The sequence below is a fragment of the Protomyctophum bolini genome (assembly GCF_963924005.1).
Source record: "Protomyctophum bolini genome assembly, chromosome: 16".
Taxonomy (NCBI): Eukaryota; Metazoa; Chordata; class Actinopteri; order Myctophiformes; family Myctophidae; genus Protomyctophum; species Protomyctophum bolini.
The window spans coordinates 11076650-11101846 of record NC_137877.1 but is presented as its reverse complement, the minus strand read 5'-3'; the positions used below and the strand labels follow the sequence as shown (position 1 = coordinate 11101846).

At 45.2% G+C, this 25197-nt stretch overlaps 1 protein-coding gene across 5 annotated transcripts in view; it reads left to right on the top strand.

Annotated features, from left to right (window-relative positions):
- Window positions 1-11775, top strand: part of satb2 (SATB homeobox 2) — a 61340-nt gene extending 49565 nt beyond the window's left edge. For 3 of the 5 annotated variants that reach the window (XM_080785804.1, XM_080785803.1, XM_080785801.1), the window contains exons 13-14: window positions 7383-7592; window positions 8200-11775. In XM_080785804.1, coding sequence (XP_080641930.1) covers window positions 7383-7592; window positions 8200-8712 — 723 coding nt within the window. In that variant the 3' untranslated portion in view covers window positions 8713-11775. The remainder of the gene's footprint in view (window positions 1-7382; window positions 7593-8199) is intronic. The other 2 variants (XR_013965529.1, XM_080785802.1) reach the window with 2 other exon arrangements.
- The last annotated feature ends 13422 nt before the right edge of the window (window positions 11776-25197 follow it).

The following is a 25197-nucleotide window of genomic DNA, read 5'->3' as shown; positions in this document are numbered from 1 at the left end:
ACACCCGTGTGAACTGAGCGGTGCAGCAGGCTGCTCAACAACACAGCTGGCTGCAGCTATAGTTCTCAGTGTGAATGGCCCTTTTAGGCTGCTCAACAATGCCCCCTTCAAGTCACCCAGCGGTATTGCAGCTGTTTGTACCACAAACAGACCCACTTATCGTGCGTATTGCGTATAGTCCTTTTTCTTATTGCTCCATTCCTTGGCCCCTCTTATCGCTGCTTGCAGCTGTATATAAATTACATATTATTATATACATATAATATATAATCTGGTTCTCCCAGTCCCGGCAGAGTATAGTTCCGGAGCAACGGATTGTGTGGCCTTGCTCATTCCCTGATGTACTGATTGAGGGTATATAGCTACTGGGACGTAAGTCGGGATTTGATCAACCCCGGCTGGGTCGCCTGAGTGAGGGGTATGATGTTGGTAGACCCGAAACCCCGTTGACCTCAGGATACATCACTGAGGATACGACCCAGCCAGGTGCATCCATGCTAGAGTTAGAACTGTTTTTCATATAATTCAAAACGGTGGGAGATCTAATGGTCGGAGGTCATATACCTCGTGATGAGACGCAGAGGTGGACACAGTAACTGTACTTAAGTACTGTACTTAAGTACAGATTCTGAGGATTTGTAGCCTACTTTACTTGAGTATTTGATTTCTTTAATAGGCTACTTATTACTTAGTACATTTCCAAGACAATTTTATTTTGTCTTTTAAGGGGCGCTACCCCTCCTCCATGTCTGGCTTTCAGGTGCTTTCATGATGTCATGTGGCAGCTAAGTCTATGGACTTTCAATGTTTGTCTTATTCAAAGGAACCCCCCCCCTTCCCCACTTCTGCTCTCCCACTAGCCGTGTCTGTGTCTTCACCCTCTGCTCGCCAGCGGCAGCAGAGCTGCTCTCACTCGCTGTTCAAACTACTGACCTGAGATCAGATTCTAAAAATGTCTTCTACATCCCGATCGATTTTTTAAAAATAGCAGGCGCTATGAGCTTGTAGATTTTTCAATAGCTAAAGCATAGCATAATGCTGACATCAAAAGGGGTTCCCGCCCAAAATGGGTTTTAAGAGGGGACGATTGGCACAATCAATCCTTAGCTTTTTCTGTATTGTAACAAAAAGTAGTATTATGTAATAATCATGCAGTGTTCCTACACATTTTCCATTTTAAAATTCCATACTTTTCCAGACTCAAATTTCTGGATTTCTCTGTAGATTTCTTTACAACTTTTTGACATTTGAGTGCAAATACTGTACCTAGATGCTTCATGTAACTAAATGCTTTTAAAATCCAACCGCTAATTTAATTGTGTCTGTATAGGACAGGTTATTCTAATATGTTGGCAAATGATTTCAAGACGATTGTAGCCATGTACGGTAGTTCATAAACATCAATTAACCACTGAATCACCACCTTAGCCATGCGATGGTGGGGAAAATAGCCAATGTGCAAGCTCACAACATGTCACAATGGGACACATTGTAGAGTGGATATTTGTTTCCCTACATTGTCATGCTCAAAATAGGGACGGCATGTTGAAATTGGTTAACACCAAACCAGGCAATGTTTTGTCATGTAAACTTAAACTGTATTATGTACCTTCAACCCCTACAGTAACATAAGTGATGTTCATGTACAATTCACCAGTGAACTATAAAACTAAAGTAAAAGTCCACTAACTTTATTTTTCTTCAATGGCTGTTTCTAAACAAATATTTATAATGGAAATGGTCCTACCTATTACTCATCATCTCCCCTTAATAGATTGGAAAAACAATACATTGTTCTCCATGAATGGCTTTTCTAAATAAGAAGCGGAAATAAATGAGTCAATAAAGAAATATTACATGTTTGCGCTGGCTGTGAAGCCTCCTGTATTAACTGTGTCCATGGACATGATGACGAATGCAGCCGAGCAATTATGGTTTCCTTATGAAGAAAAGATACGTGCGCTTTTCTAATAACTGCACTGCGTAACTAATAAATGTTCAGACAAAGAGAAGTACATGTTATTTGTGTTGCTATGTATTTGCAATTCATACTGTCTTTCAACTGATTTGGTGGGGGATGTGTGGATTTGTTAAAAGTTTTTTACAAGTCAATGGTCTGGAAACAATACTTTTTCTACACTCTTTTGTCCATAGCCTATACTCATCCAGACCTGAAAATTGCTAAAGTCCAATTCCATACTTTTCCATATATTACTTTCCATACTCCCTTGTTATGCTATTTCGTATAACGTAGTTCTAAAAGAATGCACATTAGTGCCAGAGTAATCTAGTAAGAGAGTGGCGACACTATAGCGTTTACTCCCATTGTAACAATGGAATGCGGAAGTGCTCATTCTATCTCAATGGGATAGTTCCAGTCATAGGAGCAATGTTTGGAACTATAGCCCGCTTAGCGTGTCGCTACTCTCCTACTCTACACTCTGATGAGTGCATGCAGTTTGTTATACTAATATGTATAATGTAGTTCTACAAGAAATCACGTGAGTGCATACATAAGAGTTACTTCTCTGAAACAAGGTCCTATAACATTTTTGTGAAAAAAATTACATAAATTCGTCAATGTGAAAACTACAAAATGTACTTTTACTCTTGAAAATGTAAAAAGCAAGTACTTTTTTACTTTTACTTAAGTAACATTTTGACGGAGCTACTTTTACGTATTTGTACTCTTACTCAAGTACTGGGGAGTACTCTGTCCAACTCTGAGTAGACGCATTGTTTATTTAAGTTTTATTGCTGGCGGTCAAACGGTTCATGAGCTATGTCTGTTCAAAGTTTGCATTTTAAATTGATCACTGTAGCGCCACCCTTTGGCCAATGGTTGTGGGCTTCGTGTCTAAGCAGGGTGACATATCTCTCTACCATTGCTGCATTTTGTAAAAAAAAACGGAGCGCAAATAGAAGAAATTATTTATAATTCAAAGGCCCAGATGAATACAACAAGCGACCAAAGTTCCTTCGGGCTTGGCCCCTTAATGAGAGAGAGAGAGAGAGAGAGAGAGAGAGAGAATTGAATTGAAATTGAATTGAGATAGAGAGAGAGAGAGAGAGAGAGAGAGACCGAGACTGAGAGTGAAAGAACACGGGCAAAGGCAAGCGAGAAAGAGAAAAAGGTGGGGGAGTACAAAAAAAGAAAAGCAAAGAGAACGTTTTCACGAATATTGAATTATATGGCATGAGAAGAGCCAGTCTGGTCCAGGGGTTTCCAGTGTTTGTGGTTTTTGGGGAGAGCACGGGGGCTGTACTGTGTTGCGCTACAGTGACATGTGGACTGGTAGAGGGGTCAGGAGCAACAGGGAAATGGGAGGAGCTAGAGATCAGTAGGTTCCCGCGGGAGGTGACAAAGAAGAAAGAAGAAAAACGTAATAAAAGACGACACGTATAATAACCGTTGAGCCGGCAACCTATACATATTCATCATGTACCTGGGATTTGAACCCGGGTCTCCCATGTGTTGAAACACTGATGTTCTCTTTAGGCAAGATGCTTAACCTGATGAGATATTGTGCTTCAGGAGCCTCAGGGAGAACTCCATTGTCAACCAGTATGTGTCCTACCTGACGACACCAGGGTCCAAATGACTCTCTAGTCTAGCAGAATAGAGAGACCACCTTCGACCACTGCAGATGAGCTGCTAGTTTTATGTTATTAGTATACTCTACTATACAGATCGGTTAAATAATGTTTTATGCAATATAAAATTGCACATTTAACAACACCACAGATAGTTCAGTGCTTTAATACATCTCCGACCTGCAGAAGATGCTCCTGTATCATTTATTTTCGCTTGTCCCGAGCTCGGCACGGGGCTTGAGAAATGTGAACGCACGCACGGGTGAAATCAGCCTGAGGGAGACATGAGGGAGGGAGATGGACTCGTGCTGAAAAGCTATATGGGAGCGTTGGATAAGGTGGGAGGTGGGTGGAGCACGAGGGAATAAGGTCTGGAGAGAGAGAGAGGGAGAGAGGGAGGGGGAGAGAGAGGGAGGGGGAGCTGCAGAGGGACTTTGGGGGGAGTTACTGGCATTGGTCGGAGTCATGCAGGGCTGATTTGGACATGGAGTCATGTCGGCTTGGCAGACGCACGCCGCTTTATTAGTGTCCTGATGCATTAGGAGTGAAGAGAGAGAGAGAGAGAGAGAGCAAGAGGCACGGAGAGAACTATACGAGGGGGGGAAGCTGGACGACGGGAATGGAGGGAAGGGACGACAATCATGCAGGGGGAAAAGAGAGGAAGGTGGAAAAGGAGCGTAAGGTGGAGGTGGAATAGAAGAGAAGAGAAGGAAGAGAGGAGGGAGGCGTGGTGGAGCCGACTGAGATGAAGTGTGAAGGAGCCACCGCACTGCTCTCTCTCTCTCTCTCTCTCTCTCTTTCTCTTTTTCTCTCTTTCTCTCTAGCTCTCTCTCTCTCTCTGCCACTAACATCAGCATTAGCGCATGAAGGAGACCAGGCCTTGGAATTCTATGTGTGTGTGTGTGTGTGTGTGTGTGTGTGTGTGTGTGTGTGTGTGTGTGTGTGTGTGTGTGTGTATGTGTGTGTGTGTGTGTGTGTGTGTCTGTGTCTGTGTCTGTGTGCGTGCGTGCAAGTGTGCTTGTACTGTACGCGTGACATCAATCCATGAGTCCTTGCTGTCTGCCCAAAGGAACCGCGCAGAGATGATGAGGGTCCGTGCAAAAAAGCCCTATAGGAAGGGAGGCCGGTTTCGCAACAATCCTCCTCCATGATTCACCCTCAATTTAGTTATTAAGTGTCACGCTGTCTCACTGAGTTTGAGCAGAGATGTTTGTGGCTGTGTGGTCCTTTATTAGGGCAGGGTAGATATCTGTACTCCTGGCAACCTTTCCTCGTTTACGTCGTATCACTTACCACCATTACCACAACTGTTGCACCATTTCTAAATCTGTCATCTGTGTGACAGGGAGAGAGAGAGAGTGAGTGGGAAATGAGGATAAAAAAAATAATCTTAAAAACTTCCTGTAAATTCCCTCCCTCCCCCCCCCCCCCCCCCCCCAAACTCAGCAGAAAAAAGCCCCCGCACTGCAGTGAATTCGGAGCAATTTCATGGTCTGGCCTGCCCTCGATATTATTCGAGTAATACCCTGTTATTATTGAAGAGAGGGAGAGAAAGGCGAATGACTATTATCTTTATGTGGGTCCTTTAATTTTAATGCACCACAGATTTATAGCTGGGCATTCCAGTGGGGAGGGCCCCTCCCTGCTCTTTAAGCCAACGGGAGGGACACGACCACAGGCCTCTCACAACAGCCACCGTACCTTCTGACAAACAGCCACCGACTAGCCACTTTCGCTCCTTGCTGCACTTCACCCTGCCCTCCTCCGCACTGTCAAATAACCACAGAAGGATCCCACCCACCAGAATAGCATAACATGCTTCTCCCACACACACACACACACACACACACACACACACACACACACACACACACACACACACACACACACACACACACACACACACACACCTACTCCACAGTAGCAGCACGATCTCTCATATACATAGGCCTAGTATTTGTTTTAAAGGTGTGTGGGTAGTCCGTTCGTCCCTTTTATTAACTCGAGGTTGCGGCTCTCACATCTAGAGGTTGGGCTGCTACGTGGCCCTCACGCCTACGGTGCACAGCCCACAAATGGAGAGATCTCTGTATCTGTCAGTCCTTGTCCCTGTTATGCCCATATATGGTGATATCGGTATCTGTCAGTCCTTTTTATGCTCATATGGACCTGCCCCCTTTTCCCCCTTTTGTGCCCATATATGGAGCTGACTGATTTGTTTGCTGAAGATGCCATAACGACACATTGAGGTTAGACAACACACTCCATATTCGGGCATAGCTGCATTGGGAACTCCCTTAAGCCAATCTTATAGGATAGTTCTCCCTTTTGTTCTTTTCATTTTGAAAAAGACAGTGGGATGGCAGGCTAATATCTGGTTGGATTGACATCCTAAAGGACAACATATATTCACATACAGTAATTGGTCCTTACTATATCAGCTCCTATATCAGATGGTACCATTTCTGTCTCCTCCTCAGTCTTTGTCTCAAGCTGCGTTCACATGCGGGCAGATGGAGGCAGGTTTGGATATTTTAAACAAGACATTTGTCTTTTTCATTATCAATGTAAGAACAATGGTTTATATCACAGAATGTCAACTTTCCACCAAAGAAACGCAGAACGAGTCGATGGAAATGGTGCATCTTAATGATAATTAGTGAGGACCAATTATACAAAGTTAATGAGTTCTGAAGTCAGGTATCTTAACCCATTCTGACCTGAGATCAGATTCATACGAGGTTTCCACTGGACACACACTGGTCTGATTAACCCATTCTGACCTGAGATCAGATTCTAAAAAATGTCAGTCGTTCTTCGATTTTTCAAAAATAGCAGACCTACAAGCTCGTAGCGCGCCACTCGGTGGCGCGCTATGAGCTTGTAGATCTGCTATTTTTCAATAGCTAAAGCATAACATAGTGCTAACACCAAAATGGGTGCCCGGTCAGAATGGGTTAAGCACAGCATGTACAATGGATTACTGGTTTCCTAGATTTACTGTACATAACCACGCTATAGCCTATAATCGTGCACTAGTTCTCCTCCTCCCCTCAGCTATCAGCTATTAAAAACCGCGGCAGGCATTCATTATTTCACGTCAATCTAATTGCTAACTTGAAGCAGACACAACTTAGTACAGGACACTTTCTCTCTGTAGTTTCAGGAAACTCTCTCTCTCTCTCTTTCCCCCTCTGGTTATGAACGAGCAGGTTAAATAGTGCTGGAATGTGGTAAGTTAGTAAATGAGAGACTGATGGGGGCAGACAGATGCTTGGCTAATCTTACACGCATCAGGTCAAAGGTATACACACGGCGGCCGGCAGTCTGTTACGAAGGCACGGAGCAGGCTAATAGGCCGTGCTTTGTGAGCTGTGAAACAATATCGTTCTCACCCTCTGCAAAGCCCATGTGTGACTCTGGCTACTGTCTGTAAGCGTAGAGAGAGAGAGAGAGAAATGGCTCAGTGCACTGTCTGTGGTGAGGAAAACAGATAGCATTATATGGGATCATGACATTCTAAAAGCGCTCGCTATATAATGTTGCATTTGTAGATGTCATGCAAACATAATTAAAGGAATGTTAAAGTGTTCTTTAAAACTAGCGGTGCCTTGCAGTCCCTCCATAAACTATGCGCCTACATGCATACGTGAATGATAGTGAGAGAACGAGAGTACACACACACACACATACCTGTAAATGGTCAACATTGTAGGCCGGGTTTGAACTGTTTTAGTGGAATTCCAGGATGCAACTTTGAAGAGGGGTCACTGTACCCCATTAATTAGTTCTTCACCTTTTCCCGACAGCCGCTCCACAGGCCGCCCCCGACACCCCTGAAGGAGCACCACCACTCCCCCATGCGAGAGGAGCCCCCATTGCCCCCTCCGGTGGTCGAGGACGGAGCACAGAACCTGGTGGGAACAGGAGGAGGCGGCGGCGGGTGTACGCCTGGCAATGTCAGCGGTGGAACCAAGAAGCCACGATCACGCACCAAAGTACAAACTCTTATCTCACTGTGTTTCAAGGGCGGGGGGGTTAAAGGAGAATTCCATGCTAGAATGCTTTCTTACCTTTCATTGTAGTCGTTACGTCCCCACCAAAGAGGTCCAGGTGTTTTTTTGTGCAAAAACTCCTTATTGGCTATTTCCCCTACCATAAGCCCTAAATGAATTGCATTGAATTGAATGGGAATTGAATGGGGCTATGGGGTGTTGTGCTAATTCGCTTATTTCCATCGAAATAAGTAGTAAAGTGTGCCGCTTGGGATATTATTTACATTCTGAAGAGAGGATATATACAACAAAAAAAAAAGCCCCATAGCCCCATTCAATTCCCATGCAATTAATTTAGGGCTTATGATAGGGGAAATAGCCAATAAGGAGCTTTTGCACTAAATAACACCTGGACCTCTTTGGTGGGGACGTAACGACTACAAAGAAAGGTAAGAAAGCCTTTTAGTATGGAATTCTCCTTTAAGGGGTCCCCACTCCCCAGGTACATTTTAATTGGGGGTCCTTGACATGAACATTTTTGCGATGAGAACGGTTGAGTACACAACTAACAATCTCCTAATCTAAATCCCTTCATGCTTATCTTGTATAGATCTCCCTGGAGGCCCTGGGAACCCTGCAGAGCTTCATCCAGGACGTGGGCCTCTACCCGGACCAGGAGGCCATCCACACCCTGTCCGCACAGCTGGACCTGCCCAAGCACACCATCATCAAGTTCTTCCAGAACCAGCGCTACCACGTCAAGCACCACGGCCGCCTCAAGGAGCTGGGCGAGGGCGCGGCCGCCAGCGGCGGCGTGGACGTCAGCGAGTACCGGGACGAGGAGCTGCTCTCGGGCTCCGAGGACCCGGAGTCCAGCGAGGACGGCGCCGAGGAGATGTACGCGTCGGCCTCGGAGACGGCCGGCGGGAACGGCGGCGGAGGGCTGAGCCAGCCTCCTCCGGCCTCCTCCTCCTCTGGATCCACGTCCAGCCAGGCCTCGTCGTCGGCGAGCGGAGCGGCTCAGGACGAGGGCAAGGACAAGGGTCTCACTCGGCCCGGCGGGCCTCTGACCGCCGGGAGTACCTCGTCCAGTCCCAGAGAGCAGGCCGAGTACCAGAGATAGAGACTTGGGCGGCAAAACACAAGGAGAGGAAGAGAGCAGAGATGTAAAAGAGGCAATCCTGGAGAATGTACGTGAGGAACTCAAATGACGGGTGGAGGTATGGCTACACAGAGGCACGTGCGAGTGTTGAGGGATGTGTAAAGGGAGTCATACAAATTACCAGACAAATTAGTGATCATTTCAGACAAAATATCTGATATCTGCGAGGTGATATTGTGGAGTGGTGAAATTACAACGTTACCTCAGTGGGAGAAAGCAGGTTGTCACTTTGCGGTGCCGTGACACAGTGTTTGATATGGAACTGTGGAAGACAGATTTATGTTGTTGTTGCTTTATTGTCCTGAGATAGAACTGCTACTTCCCATTTACAGTATACCTCCGCAACCACAAGATGATACTGTACAGAATCTACTACCATCTCTGTGTGTTAATGGATGTGAAGAACTGGAAACCATCACGACCTTCTCTCTCAGCCAGCCAATCCCAAAGATGACACTCGTCAAGGAAGGTGGGCTGCTCTCTCTCTCTCTCTCTTGTGCTTTCTCTCCACCAGACAGACAGACAAACACACACACACACACACACACACACACACACACACACACACACACACACACACACACACACACACACACACACACACACACAAACTCTAGCGCTCTCTCTCTCTCTTATATGGTGTAGTCAATGGGGGGGGGGACGACGACTTATCAAGACCTCCACCATGCCATAAATCCTCAGGACAAACACTGACTACTCTTTTGGCTGCCTGAGGACTTGGATGGACAACACTTTGTGACTCCCTCTCAGACATCAACCCACTCCAAACTCACCTCCTGTCCTATCTGGCTCTTAACTAAGCCCCTCACACACTGGTATCTTAGCGGATGTGACGCTCTCTCTCTCTCTCTCTCTCTCTCTCTCTCTCTCACCCCTCCTTAAGGCCCCTCTTATTTAGACTCATGACCCAGTTGTGAGGTTTTTGGTGATTCGACAGAGAGACATTTTGAACGGCGGTGGACAGTTTGTCTGAGAGAGACAGACAGACAGACAGAGAGTGGACTGTGGACATTGTGGGTAACAATGTGCAAACTTCTCCGAGGGATACTTTTGGGCCTTCCAGGCCACTAACCTTCTGATGTGATGTGCAGTGGGGAAGAAAGCGTTGAGAAAAGGAGGGGACGGAGTAGATATTCGGCAACCAAACAATCAGTCACTTTACTGTATGTGCGGTAGCGGTAGCCCACCTGTTTCACTCTGCTCTCTCCATCTCTCTCTCTCTGTCTCTCTCTCTCTCTCTCTCTGGTGCTCACAGGTGCTCACAGTCATGTGTTCCACCACACCTACCCGCACTTAAACTCTACCAACCCTATTTATTGCTATCTTTATCCATGATTATTATTATTATTATTATTATTATTGTTATTATCATTATTGGTATTATTGTTGTTATTATGGTTGGACTTGCTGTCATCGCGTGCTATTTTTAGTTTTTATTTCCATGTTTTGTTTTGTTTTTAAATGAATATTGGCTTTTGGAACAGTAGCGCTCATTTGGGTAACTAGAGACACTATAGAGCACACTGACCGAGGGGGGGGGGGGGGAATCAAGGGAAGAAGAAAGAAAGAAAGAAAGAAAGAAAGAAAGAAAGGAGCGGACAGTGGAAAAAAAAAGGTGGAAAAAGAAGCAGTTACTGAGTGTTATTGAGTAAAAGCCGTGTCTGTTTGTGTTACGCCAACTCCTTTGTGACTCTATTTCCCAAAGATGGTCAAAAAAAGGACTTGGCAACGGTGGAACCAGATCCAAAAACATTTAAGGAAACATTGGGGTTGGTTTGTGCGCGTGCGAGTGTGTGCGTGTGTGTGCGTGTGCGTGCGTGTGCGCGTGTGTGTGTGTGTGTGTGTGTGCGTGTGTGCGTGCGTGTGTGCGTGCGTGTGTGTGTGTGTGTGTGTGTGTGTGTGTGTGTTTTAAACAGCACTTTGTTGCTGCAGATAATGACAATCTACTTTTTTGAGCCATTACAGAATCATGGCAGGCTTGACTCTGCTCACCACTTTAAATGTATGTAAATACCAGACGTGGATCAAATTGTAATTGATATACTTTCTTTGTTTTGTCTTACTGAGTGTTTGTTTGAGCCAGTCTGGGTTAGCAGAATTAACAGTGCTGCACTTTTGGACAATGCAATGAAATTCAAGTTCAGTTCAATTTCAATTTATAATTCATTGCACCAGGCAGGCCACATTCACTCAATCCCGGAGTATTTAAAAATACAAACAAATTCAAACTGTATATTGTTCTGTGTCCGGTCGCAAATGTGTACAAAATGTGTGTGTTTGAATCCACATCTGAGAATGAATCACTTGTATGTCAGGGGATCTCTCATTTGACTGTCTCAATCGGCTGCTACATTCACACAGAGGACCTGCCTTGTAATCTTACACTGTAACATCCTCAGTGTTTATAACTGTGAGGGTGTACATATTTATACTCTCATAGTGACTAATGGATAGATTAAAGTTGTTGTACTGTAGGTGATATTTTTGTTTGAGGCTGATACTAAAAGTGGGTCGTCGGTTTCATCCGATCAGGAGAGAGAACCCATTTATCAAAAATACAGTTTTATATCGTGTTTCAGTTCCAATTTCAATGTCTGCTCAATATTGTTGATTTGTTACGTCACTTTCAATTCCACTTGTTTATCCTGTACGAGTGTACGAGCTGTTCTCTTTCCTGTTCAGATCAAATTGGTGTCTCGACCCTAAAATGTATTTTCTGTTCACTAAAGATCCGGAGAGACAGGGAGACGCCTGTCCCTCAACCAACAGTAATGATTACTAGTGGAATATAGAGATATTTGACACTTATTAACCAAAAATGATCACTTAAAAAAAACACCTTTTAACACTGAGGATTTCACAGTGTATCATCGACTCCAATGCTTCGTTGACTTTGTTGTGTTGGTCTGTATGACAGGAATCAGGGTTATAAGTCAATCGCATTTCATTTGGAATCTTTGGTTCATTCAATGTTGAAGTGAATTAAAATTTGTGAATTCATAATGGGCTGAGTGTTGTTTTTACCCCCCCCCCCCCCCCACAAATCACAACACGACACGTATACAACTTGCCACACGCATTTCTGTGTGTGCAGACACACCACACACGCATGCACGCAAACTGCTTCACACACACACACACACACACACACGCACACACACACACACACACACACACGCACGCACACGCACGCACACACACACACACACACACACACACGCACACGCACACGCACACGCACACGCACACGCACACGCACACGCACACGCACACGCACACACAGCACATAGACAATAGACATTATGCACTTAAACACTCATTCATTCATTCATTCATTCATTCTCTCTCTCTCTCTCTCTCTCTCTCTCTCTGTCACACATAAAAACACACACGCACGCATGTGCGCTGTGGCAGGCCCCGCATTATTCCGAGCCAATCAATTAAAGGTCTGCATAAAGCCACAGGGGCCGGGGTTTCTAATAAGAGGCGGCGCACGGGGAGTGACAGTAATTCACATGGAAAGCACTGCCAACGCTCTCAAAGTGGCTCCGTCTCTCTCTCTCTCTCTCTCTCTCTCTCTCTCTCCACTGTCCCACAGGACTGTTACTACTGGAGGGTCTGCTGCCAGAGCTACGTATGAGCTACAGCTCAGCTCTAGAGTGAGACCTTAGCGTATATATGAATAGAGAAGGCACCCAGAGGAAACCCTGAGGCGAAATTGACGTAGTGGCCGAATTTGGCATTGCACCTCGAGCCAGCGCTGGTCCGTTGACTATCATTGCGCACGTTCATGTGATTGGGGCCATGACACGTGAACTAATGTTTCATACGTGAACGCGCACAAACGGCACAATGACAGTCAAACGGCAGCGCGTTCATGTGTTTGGGGCAAATCCATCCCAGATTGCACTCTGTTCCTACCAGGAAGGAGGAGTGAAATCGCCTCATGCGCTTTTGAGCAACTTAATGCAAGTGGATGGGAGGAGAACTCGGGTGTCTTCTCTATTCATATATACTCTAAGAGTGAGACCCACTGTTTGTCGTCCTGGCTAGCATGCAGCAGAAACAATGGGCCCTGCCTGATAATGGGGCCCGTCTACCACATCCTGTGTCAGTAATGATCACATGTAGCCCCGGCGCCTGTAGTTTAATGTCAGCACTATAAGAGCGATCCCCTGCCGTTTTCAATGAGAGAGGGAGAAAAAAAAAAACCTGACGTCTCAACTACAATGTGGAAGAATGGGTCTACTTCACAGTGCAATGTGGCATTTAGGCAAGGTCAAAAATCATGTTTCCGTGTTACGACTTCTTTTTTCTTTTGTGGTTTCCCTCTTTGGCAACAAAAGATGGCTGCAAACGGAACCATCTGCTGTTCTGGTGTGAATATCCGTGTGTGTGTACCGTTAAATTTGCACATCCGTAAGTCAAAGTGATTGTGCTTTAGTATCTGTAAATCTGGGTAGAAAACCCAGGCAGTAACTTCATTGACCAGAGTCCCCCAGGAGTCTATACCCCAACCCCCCCCCCAACCTCTTTCTCCCTCTACACCGTCACCAGTGTTTCTCAACCTTTTTTGGAGCCCTGCCCACACTCAATTAAAAGTGTAAGCTATTTTTATTGTGTATTGTGTGGCTTATATAATTTAGAGAACATCTAATCGGTTTCCCAATATCCGATTTTACAGTAAACTGGACTATGTATTTATTTATTCAATTCACTATTTAATTATTGTGTAATTGTTAGCCTATACTTCCCAGGGACAGAAAAAAGCCTGGTATAGGATTATAAATGATACGTATAGCTTGCGGAGTTAGTTCAGTCAGATATAACTCGAGGGGCTTATTCTACATGTGTTATGCAAGACCCACATGACATTCGCTGACGTGGCAATCAGCTGACCAATCGGGCGGGGTATTTAAGCTCACCTAAGACTATGGATTCTTCCTGCGTCCCTCCCTCTGAATATGGGTTCCTGGTGGCGTTATGCACTGTTTGGCTCTCACAGCCACCCCAGCACCACCACCGGTGGGCTCTCCTGTTCCCCAGGGGGGGGGGGGGGGGTTGTTATTGTAACCCTATCTCCCTGCTCTTAATGGATAATGATGGCTGTATAATTGTGCCGAGCAGGGAGAAAAATGTAGCAGAGCTGAACGCTGAGATAAAATATATGTATGCACACTATGTATTCTCATTCTATAATACCGGTATATATTTGCATAAGGAGAAGAGACTGGAGCAGCACGGACATTTAGAGCCTTTTATTTAGGTGCTGAGTATACAAACGACTAACGTTTCGACCTTGCGGTCTTCATCAGAGTCATGACCGCAAGGTCGAAACGTTAGTCTAAATGTCTGCGCTGCTCCAGTCTCTTCTCCTTATGCAACTCATGATGTCCTTGCACCTGTGAAGCACCGGATCAGCCGTTTCAGGCTTGAGGCGCGTTGGTAGACTCCCTTTGTTACCGGTATATATTAGTTCAATTTATTTGTGAGTTATCTGACCGAAGTGGAATTGTATGTGTCAGGCCCTGTCACATCAGGCCCCTCTCACAGAACAGAATGGCATGGCTGTCATCATGGCCCTGTCTATCTATGATACTGATCCTATGATACTGACATGTCAGTTAATGAACAAAAGTGTGCATTTGACTATAGCCTATATTAAACAGCCCCCCCCCCCCCCCCCCCCAAGAGCACACAACAATTAATCAGCCCTCTGGAGTCTGGAGGACTGATTAATTTAATGTATTGATTGAATATTTGGTGATGCCGCCCCTGTTGAGAAACACTACTCGATCCACACCAAAATGTCTTTGCTGAAAATAGCTTGTAGATGAGCTATTTTTGTGGAATGTTCACCACAGAATAGGGAGGCTATACGGTTCATGTGGTTAAAACAAATAAAGCATGGTACCACGCTAGACTGAGTGTAGGATCTGTGATGTATGTGATTAAGTGTGATTTAGGACTGTGTGTCCCAAAATCAACCATTGTCTGAAAGACCACAGTAAGATTGCTCACCAGCAAGGCTATTATTGTGTGCTGTGGAACAGAAATCAAACCTCACCAGCACACCCATGAAACACACACACACACACACACACACACACACCTTCACTCACTTACAAAACATGCACGCACATGCACTCACGCATGCACGCACGCACACACACACACACAGACACACACACAGACAAACACACAGACAAACACACACAATGCACATGCGCACACGCACAAGCACACGCACAGCACACGCACCGTACACGCATATGCACACGCACGCACACTCGAATAACACACAAGAATAATCCTGGTGTTTAACCGGCCACAGGAGGTTGGGTCAAGTGTGCGTGTGTGCGTGCGTGTTTAGCTGAACAGTGTGGTCTTTTACTCATTTTGATCACGCAGAGAGACCTTCTGAGCTGGACTCGCTCAGTAAACAATAGGAAGTGATTGTCTGTGATGAGGCTTGGAGCACAGCCTCCGCTTGTCTTCTGATGGCTGATTGACTGAAGACAATCAGCTCACACTGCAGGGAGACTGCTGCTGTGGGGTCATTGCACCTGCTGAGAACACCCATCTCTCTGTAATTCCTGTGTTTAACTCAAAGTTACAAATGGATCAATTAACACTGATGATTTCACTGTGTATCATTGCCATGTATACTGTACATCCCCAAGGCCCTCTGTCTGTCTGTCTGTCTTTCTGTCTGTCTGTCTGTCTGTCTGTCTGTCTGTCTGTCTGTCTGTCTGTCTGTCTGTCTGTCTGTCTGTCTGTCTGTCTGTCTGTCCGTCCGTCCGTCTGCCCGTGAGGTCCGTCCGTCAGTATGTGTATTTCCATGCCAGGCCAAAAGAAAATAAACTTTTCTTTCTTACAAGCTTTTGAACTGCTTGCAGATGCATGGATAAACACCTAGATAAAAGTCTGTAAAAAGTTGACATTTTATCAATCAAGTTAACAGATGGGAAAAATTGCTCTTGCCTCAGCCTATCCACCCATGTAGCCTACAGTAGTGTCTGCCAATAATGAAATCAAGAGCTTGTGATCGTAATTTCAATGATGGCTTGAAATGTGAATGAGAATTGTGACGGTTCCCTATATTGTGTTATATGTATATTACTCCTAGGTTGTCTGGTTTAGGTATATGTTGTGTTTACTGTTTGACCTATAGTAACTTCTGTTCTTTGTATCCAATAGGATTGGGGAGCAGAGCTACTCATGTTCAGCCTAAGTGGCTCGCACCTGGGCCCAGGTGTCGACGCCCTGCTTCCCCAGTCCTTCCACAGATCTGTTCTTTTCATTTGCCTCCTGCACTCCACCATGCACACTTCTCAACATTTATGTTAATCCATACAACACGCACACACATACATTTCACTCATGCATACACGCACTACACGGTACACCACTGACTACTGATCTCCACACTTCTCAACATTTATGTTAATCCATACAACAAGCACACACATACATTTCACTCATGCATACACGCACTACACCACTGACTACTGATCTCCACACTTCATCTGGTTCATCATGATTTGTTCCTTAATTTACTTTTTTAGTTAATAAATTCTATTTCTTTGGTCAACTGCGTCTCCCCTGTTTTTTGTTGTGTATCTTGGCACCCCCTAGGCCAGGTACATAACAAAATGGGGGCTCGGTCCGCTTGAATTTTGAATAGTTGTGCAGGAAGTTTGGAGAGTCAAGTGACTCGCCCTTCTGCCTTTTGTTCTGCGCTTTTGTGAGTTGAGTGAAATCATTTGGGAACCATTCCGGGGGTTTCCTTGTCCATGTGGTCGACACTACAGTCCGGTGAGTACAAAGCAATGTTTACTTCAGCGTACACGCTTGTGTACTTGGACTTTGGGAGATGCAGTTGATTTGTTTGATTATTTGAATTTGAATTTGTTAAGACATTTGGGTATTTTACAATTTGATTAAGTTTGTGCTAGTGGGGAGGTTTTTTCCTGGAATTTGTGCTGCTAAAGTTAAAAAACAACAAAAGCAAAGTTTGCCTTGCTGGTTTTGTCTTTTGTATGGTTACGAGTTTCTCTGGTAGGTGCGTTTAGCTTCTGGGTATAGAAAGTAGCTCGCTGGGTCTAGGCCGGGGGGTGGTTTAGGTGCAAGGTGTGGCTGTAGCGGCTGTGCGTACGCACGGTTGTCTCGGGGGCACAGCTGAGAGGTGCATGCGGGTCGCCAGTTTCTGGTTGCCCTCCCTGCCTCTCGGTATCAGCTAGGCCTTTGCAGTGGCCTTCAGTGCATAAATACCTTCCGCAAACTGGCATGAAGACTGGTGGAGTTTAGCTTGGGATTACATAGTCTAGACTAGAGGGGCACTTGTACATTTGGTTTGTGTTTTAACCAGCTGGGGGACTTTCTGAGCGCACATATAGCCAGGATGGTTACGCTAGGGACATTTGTGGCTTGTCCTTCTGAAGAGCTGTTAATGCAATGCACCAAAGACCAACTAATTAAAATAGCAGATCGTTATAGAATTAAACTTGATTCAAACGACAAGAAGACAAAGGAATCCGTTCATGGGGTGTTGAGGCACCATTTGTTTGAAGAGAAGGAGTTTTCAGAGTCAGAGAAGGTGTTTCCTCCGTTAAACGCTGCATCGGTGGTGCCTACGGTAGTGATGTCAGGGACAGGTTTAACTTTCGAACAACAGAAAGAGTTTATGATGTTGCAGGCTAAAATAATGGCTGACGCCGCTGAGGCGCAATATACAATTGAGAAAATGAAATGTGAAGTAGAGCAGAACAGGCTGGACCTAATAAGGGACGGTAAGATTTCAGTTGCTGCACAAGTATCTACTACAGAACGTGTAGAGTCCGCAGGGGGGTTTGATATCAGTGGAAATCTACGTCTGGTGCCCAAGTTTTCGGAACGTGATCCGAAAGCATTTTTTGCCATGTTTGAGCGGGTGGCCGACGTGCGTGGTTGGCGGGTGGCCGACGTGCGTAGATGGCCTGACTCGGCGCGCACGTTGATGTTGCATTGTGTCTTGACTGTTTTTTGTTGTGTATCTTGGCACCCCCTAGGCCAGGTACATAACAGAATGGTTTTAGGATCCCCCATGTAACAGTATTGGATCACCCAGAAGGAAGTTACTAATGTTGCCCTGGAGAGGGAAGTCTGGAGCTCTCTAGTGTAAGCTGTTGCCCCCGTGACCTGACTGCGGATAAGCGGTTAATTATGGATGGATGGATGTTGATATAGAACCATGTAGAGCGATTAGAGAGACTGACAGAATTAGAGGCACTTAATGTTGCAAGCTGGACTCAGAAAAGTCATGGTGGCTTGCTTCGCCTAACAACCATGTCGCTCAACGGAAATACCAGATTTTCAACTGAAGAACATGAAGTCATGTTTTTGGGTTTTCAGGCAGGTGACACTATGGTATAACTTAACGCTTCTATAGCCACACAGAACAGTGTATATCTCAACCATTGTGTTGGTATCCAGGCGTGACTCAGTGTTTTGACAGGATTGGCCACACACCACACAACTTCAACCACATAAACTCTATATACTTAGTTGACCGAGGTTCCCCAGGTCTCTATATGCTTGATCCATTAACCTTTTCCAACTGAAAATAGCAGATCTGCAATCAACCCTATACTTTGTGAGATTGGAATTGGAATGTTTGCCCCAGAATAGGCACACGGTTTCATTTGATAAATTAACGAAATATTGAATTTAATTTAATTAGGGGTTTCCTGACTTCTCTGACCAGAGCAAGTAACGTTCAACGGCTACTGGTTTAAGAAGCATCGTTAAGGAGCAGTCTTCAGTTGTGGCTTCACTGTTGAAGTGATAATTCATGCCGTGTGTGTTTTCTTTTTTATTGTTGTTGGGTCAGTTGATATTTTCATGTTATAAAAGCCACTGTTGTTTAAATATAACGCATCAAGTGAAATGAAAACCGCTTGACCACATTTTCTTGATTTCTAACGGGATCTTCTTTCTCCATTAGTTTATCCTAGTTTATGTCTCGTCTTTGCATGTTAACCTTGGAATGATCACGTTTGTGATCTTCAAAGCCTGCCAGAGCATTTCAGAGTGCCCTGCCTTTTGAACAATGTTGTGTATTGTGTATAAACTGTATGGGGCTGGCTAGAGGGGGAGGGCTGGGCCTGGGCAGAGTCAACGGCGTGGCCACAGGAACCAAATACTGTTTCATTTGTACATGAAGGGCAATCAAAGCAAACCAGGAATGGAGAAAAAATATTACCCAAGAGGCCATTTTCTGGGTGGAACTTACTGGAAATTGTGGATGACAATGCAACTTCCCTTGTTTATTTAGAAAAAGAATACCTCTTTTAAAACACAGTCACTAAAGGAGAGACCACGATGGATGTTCCAGGAGAATTACAAACAAAGTCCCTTAGTGCTGAAAAACACCCCTTCTGCCAACTTTTTAATAACCCAACAAAGGAGAAGATGTGACCAAAAACTCAATCTGAATGGAAATGCTGCTCTCGTAATGCTTTTGGGGGGAATAAATCTGAGTGAGACGCTATTTTCTCATGCTGATAGCATTTTGCACCAGTCCAGTAATAGCATTTAAACAGATAGCTTGTTTTTCCTGTTGCTGTGTATCTCCTCCCTCTAGAGTGCACTGGGTCTAAATTGATCTGCATCATGGCAATTACTAAGACATTCTGTATTATATCTATGATGGCCAAGTCACTCTCAATGTGTTTAGTATGAAGTCAACAGTGTTATGGGATGTGATAATCATTTATTTTTCCATCTCTCTTCCTCACTATGACTGGCTGACTGCCAGCACCACACACGCACCCACGTGTGCACACGCACGGACAGGCGCACACATATTGTACATGTATATATATAATACACACATCTGAATACACGCACACACGGATGTATAGACGATTACACACAAAAACTCACTAATACACACATTCAAGCACACACATGGACACACACATACATATGCAACTAGTGCACAGTCACACAGACACACACACACACGCACGCACACACACACGCACGCACGCACGCACACACACACACACACACACACACACACACACACACACACACACACACACACACACACACACACGTCTCTACAGCTTTGTGGTGAGCACCTCTGGTTTTCATTCGCCAGTATACCAGCCTCAATCTCCTCCCACCTCGCCCTAAATCTCCTAATTCAACTCATTATTCGCTCAATTGGTGGGCTTCAACCCCTCCTGCCCCAGGATCTATAGAGCTGGTTGTCATTAAGCAGCCAGGATTTGTCACGGTGCAAAGCATGAAGATCACACGCACACACACACACACACACACACACACACACACACGCACGCACGCACGCACGCACACACACACACAGAGCCTGCAGGGTGTCTGTTTAAGTGTGTTAAGTGGTGTTAAGTGTTACATGATAGACAGAGAGTTGGTCGGTCGGTCGGTCGGTTCAGTCAGTCAGTCAGTCAGACAGACAGACAGACAGACAGACAGACAGACAGACAACGATGCACGTGGTGAGACCACCCACAGCTCTGTGGTTAGCAGAGATGCTAGCTGCGCTCTGTGTACACTTGGCTGACGAGGGTTAGGAACGAGCCTGCCTGATGGCTTCTGGGAAACCTCCAGGGAAACTGAGGACACACATTTGGCCTCCCTCTTAAAGGCCCATTTTATTAAAAGTCAAGCTGAGTTTACAGACGCTTGCAGTTCATTTGGCAATTATGGAAACTCTGTGATCCTCTCACATAAACCCAATTCCCTAACGAATAGACAGTATAAAGTATAATGGAATAAAAGATGTAAAGCGTAAACTGTAAAGAAAATAGCCGTTCTATAAGCTCACAAGCATTGCAATGTGAAGCGTTATAAGTTATTTTCCTGCACATATAAATCAGGCCTAAGTACATGACAATTTCCCAGTGTCTGTGTGTGTGCGTGCGTGCTTGTGTGCGTACATCAGAAGACAGAAAGAGACAGAGAATGAGCGACAGAGAGAGAGAGAGAGAGAGAGAGATTGACAGGTGTCCTGGTACCCATGGCCCCTCAGGCAGCTGTGAGGGCACCGCTGCAGGGTATTAGGCCTGATAGAGGGATGATTAGGGTCCATTAGAGGTGACGGGGTGGGGGCAGAGAGACGCAGCAGCTGTCGCCGCCGTGTATTATTACTCCAAATGCAGCTCCAGCGAGGAGGCTCACACACCTGTGGTCTCCCAATGCTATCAGGGACGAGAGATGCATGGCTACACACTAGAGCCGTTGTGGGTCAGGTGCGTATACATGTAGAGTGGATGGCACACTGACTGTCACGGAAAAGGTTGCAGACCCCCTGGTGTAGAGGTCTAACAGACTCTCAACATAGAGATTCCATGTTCAAATCCCAGTCCTCCAGAAAGAATATTCTGAGATTTTATACGGTTCTAAAAACTGCATTCCCATAGACCGGAAACTGCAGTCCCCCCAGTATACCTTGCTGACTTTGGACTTGAACCAGCCAACCCTCCAACTGTCTGTAGCAGAGGCCACCGATCAAGCATAGTATAGCACACTGCACACCACACCAAATTGCGCCAATTAAGGCTTCTGAGATTTTCCTTTTTATTCTAGCCTTGACATTTTAACGTACTGTTCACTAGTTGGAATAAACACACCATTGTGGAAAGGTTTAAAGGTTTTATTGAATGAGAGAATGGAGTGATGAGGAGAAGAGTGATGATGAGGAGGAGAGCGAGGCGTGGGTTCCGGGGGGGGTCGCCGACCCTGAAGTCTTTGGGGGGGGGGTCGTGTGGCGGTCATCCCGCGGTACACGTGGGGGCGTGGCCGCGTGGCGGTCAGCCCGCGGTACGCTTGGAGGCGTGATCCCCCCCATGGGAACTGTGAGGAGAGATGGAGGAGATGGAGCAGTGGAGATGCTGCTGGTCTTGAGGTGGTGATGGGGATGGTGGCGGGATACGAAAAGCATAGAGGATGCTGGGTTGTCTGAGGCGGGTATAAGTAGGCTCAGGTAGATTGTCATGGAGGGCGGAGGATGGCGTGAAGGTATGGTCATGGTGTGTTTCTCCGCCTCCTGAACATCAGTTGTTCCAACTCCATTCTCCAGCATTGAACTGTATAGGAAGAATCAAGAATGTGTAACCCAGGTTTATAATTGTATGTCTAGACTGTTTGTATGGTCACGGTACCATCTACATCAGTTCGCAGCTCATCACACCGATCACCCACTCACTCCAGTCACACCAGTTTGGAATCAGCAATTATCACCACACCCTAGTATAAAGCACAGGCTGCACAGCACTTTTGTCTCATGCAGTCATGCAGTGAGGTGCACATCACTGGCTGTGGCAAACATTTTACTCTTCATTACAATACATTATATTAACACTGATCAACATTGGTTTTAGACCTCCAAATACTGTATACACTGGTGAACTGAAACTGATGAGCTGGATGAGCTGTAGAACTTGAACTGCATTGGTGAGTTTATTGTTTGAAATGTTTGAACTGTTTTGTTTGATTTTGGTTATTTTCATTTGATTGTTTGAAAAGGATTATTTGATTTGTAAATGATTGTTTGATTCGTATGCCTGTAGATCGTCTGTTTTGATTATTTTTATAATATGATCATTTTATAATTTGGCCTTTTTGTGTTCAGGCCAGGTTTCCCATTTATACCATGAAACTCCATGAATGATGATGAACACAATGGCGAGCTAAGCTCCAGTAGCTCCGGTAGACTCGATGCGAATGGGCGGAGAAGTTGGGATTCTTGCATATTTAATTTGCTGCGATTTGCCTTCACACTGGCTGTGTCAAGCGCAGCAAGGAAACGAAGCAGGGAATTTTATCAATGTGTTCAATTCATAAAATTAATTGAAAGCTAGGGTGTTAAAAAATATACTTCGAGTAATAGTTAGGACTTTTGACGTAAAGTGAGGGTAACGATGCAGTGTGTGTGTGTGTGTGTGTGTGTGTGTGTGTGTGTGTGTGTGTGTGTGTGTGTGTGTGTGTGTGTGTGTGTGTGTGTGTGTGTGTGTGTGTGTGTGTGTGTGTGTGTGTGTGTGTGTGTGCCAGCCACTGTTCTTTTGGGCACGTGAACGAGGCACAGCGGAGACGGGAGCGCAAAATGATCCGTAGTTTACAATAGCTACTCCCAGAGTCCCATTGATGATCCGATCACCATATAGCCTACAATTATTATGCATATGCCATGTTAGCTATACAGTTTATAAATCATGCTGAGCTAAACGTGTGTTTTAATTTTGAACTATTTATATTTAAACAAGATGAAGAAAGTCTCCACTCGGATCCCCACACACAGTGACAGCCCTCCATGTTTACGCACGACACACAGAATATTCTGTACACTGCAGTGTTTTTTTATGTGTTTCCTTAAGCAATAGATTAATGTGCTCATCCTCATATTTCGATGAGGGCTTCTTCGGTCTGTGACCACGTCACATGTAACCTAACGGGACATCTTTGTACTGCGTAAAATGAATATCCCTTCTCCGCCTCCAACTGCAGCTCCTTATCCGCCACATAGTTTGCTTCATTTCCTTTATTTGCTACGGATTGCATTCCCACCTGCACTGAATCGGAATCAAGTGTGAAGCGAAACCCCCGTTTTTTTGGCGGAGTAGAATGCGGTTCTTTGATGCGCATTAGGATTCGAATGAGCCTTCACACCTGCCAAACGAAGCGCACTTTCGGACAATGTGCAGCAGGATTCGTTTTAATCGCAGTAAAGCTTTCTGGTGTGAATGTCACCTTATATCACTAAGTATATGCTACAAATGGGACTTGAATATGAGTCTGGGAGTCTGATCATCAGCCCACTGCATCATCACTCCGACACTCTGAGCGAAGATCTCTTGGTAATTTTGAGTGATCTTGACCATGATGAAATGGAGACATACTGCCCAGTACCATGGAACAATGCATCCCTGTTACACAGTGCTGTGAGAGGGGCCTTATGTGACTGATAGCCCTGCACACAGGATAGCATTTTTGAATATATAAAACTGCCACCCCCCAATATCATCTTAAAAATGTTGCTTCCAGTGTCGTCGTCCCCCGTCCCCCACCATATCTCACTCAAATGTTATGCCGAGAGAGATTAACAACCTCTTGTCAAAAATGTGAGCCATTCGACGCACCCTGGGTCAATTGGCTTGACGTTTTGAGTCGATTGGAACACTTTTAAGATCTGGACCACTGTCGTGTTGTGTTTGATTGGGCATGCAAGTTTGCGTGAGCAAATTAATTTGATGTGAAACATGCAGGGTCTATCGAAAAAAGAAAAAAACACAACGTTGGTCATTTCAACTACATCGAGTTATGCATTTTGGCATGAATCAAAACAAGCACGTAATCTGTGATAAACTGTGACCAGCTCTTGGCTTGTGTGTGACATTTTTGACTACTTTAGCGGCACGATCTCAGCTCCAAGCGAACAAATACGCATGGGTTGCATAGGGTCAGGTTTGTCTCATCCAATCAGGGTCTTGTGGGAAAATCTTCAATAGGAGAAGGCAAACAGCTGTTGTGATGAAAAATAAATCACACTCTCTAAACCCGAGAATAACTAATCTGGACTGAGCCATGAAAGATAAATGAGGGCAAATGTAATGATTTTACCCATCAAAGGATTTAGTTAAACACTTGGAAGGAAAGTGCTAGGATAGCCGACACAGTGCATCAACAGTACATGGACAAGTTCCAACAACACATGATGTGAATAATAATCAGGTCAAAATGGTCAAACTCCGTTCAAGTATACTTGCAAACAAACTACATTCAGAAATGACCACTTGTCAGTCGAGTTTCACTTGAAAAGGTGTCACGCGATTGACTAAGCAGTGCGTCCTGACTCAACTAGGAAGAAGGTATAAAGGAGGCACAGACAGGTCATAAAATGTCCCCTCACTCTCCCTCAGGCGGTGCGCGTGTGTGGGTGGCACCAGAGAGGAGTGGCAGGTATGGGATAGCCCCGGGGCAGTCCCTGGATGCCAGTCCCTGCCATGCCCACTGCCCAGCCTCTGATGTCTACTGACAAGAGTGGGAAGTAGAACTTCTGGGGCAAAGACAAATCACGCACGCACGCAAACACACACGCACATGCACACACGCACGCACGTGCACGCGCACACGCACACGCAGTTTCAGAACGGAACAGCTTAGTTTACTGTTGGGCTTTGATTTTCAACCATCAAGCCCAGAAAGCACACTGGCATACTTCAAAGTGAGGCCAGGTGTTTCTTCAAATGTATTACATATATACCAAATGAAGATCCAACAGAAATATTCATTTTATGGACACATGTCTTCTACTGTGTTATAGACTACTCTGAATTAATGCATATACAGTCCTAGTAGATACTGTACAGAGAAGGTCGACTGAATACCTTTTGTCCTTAA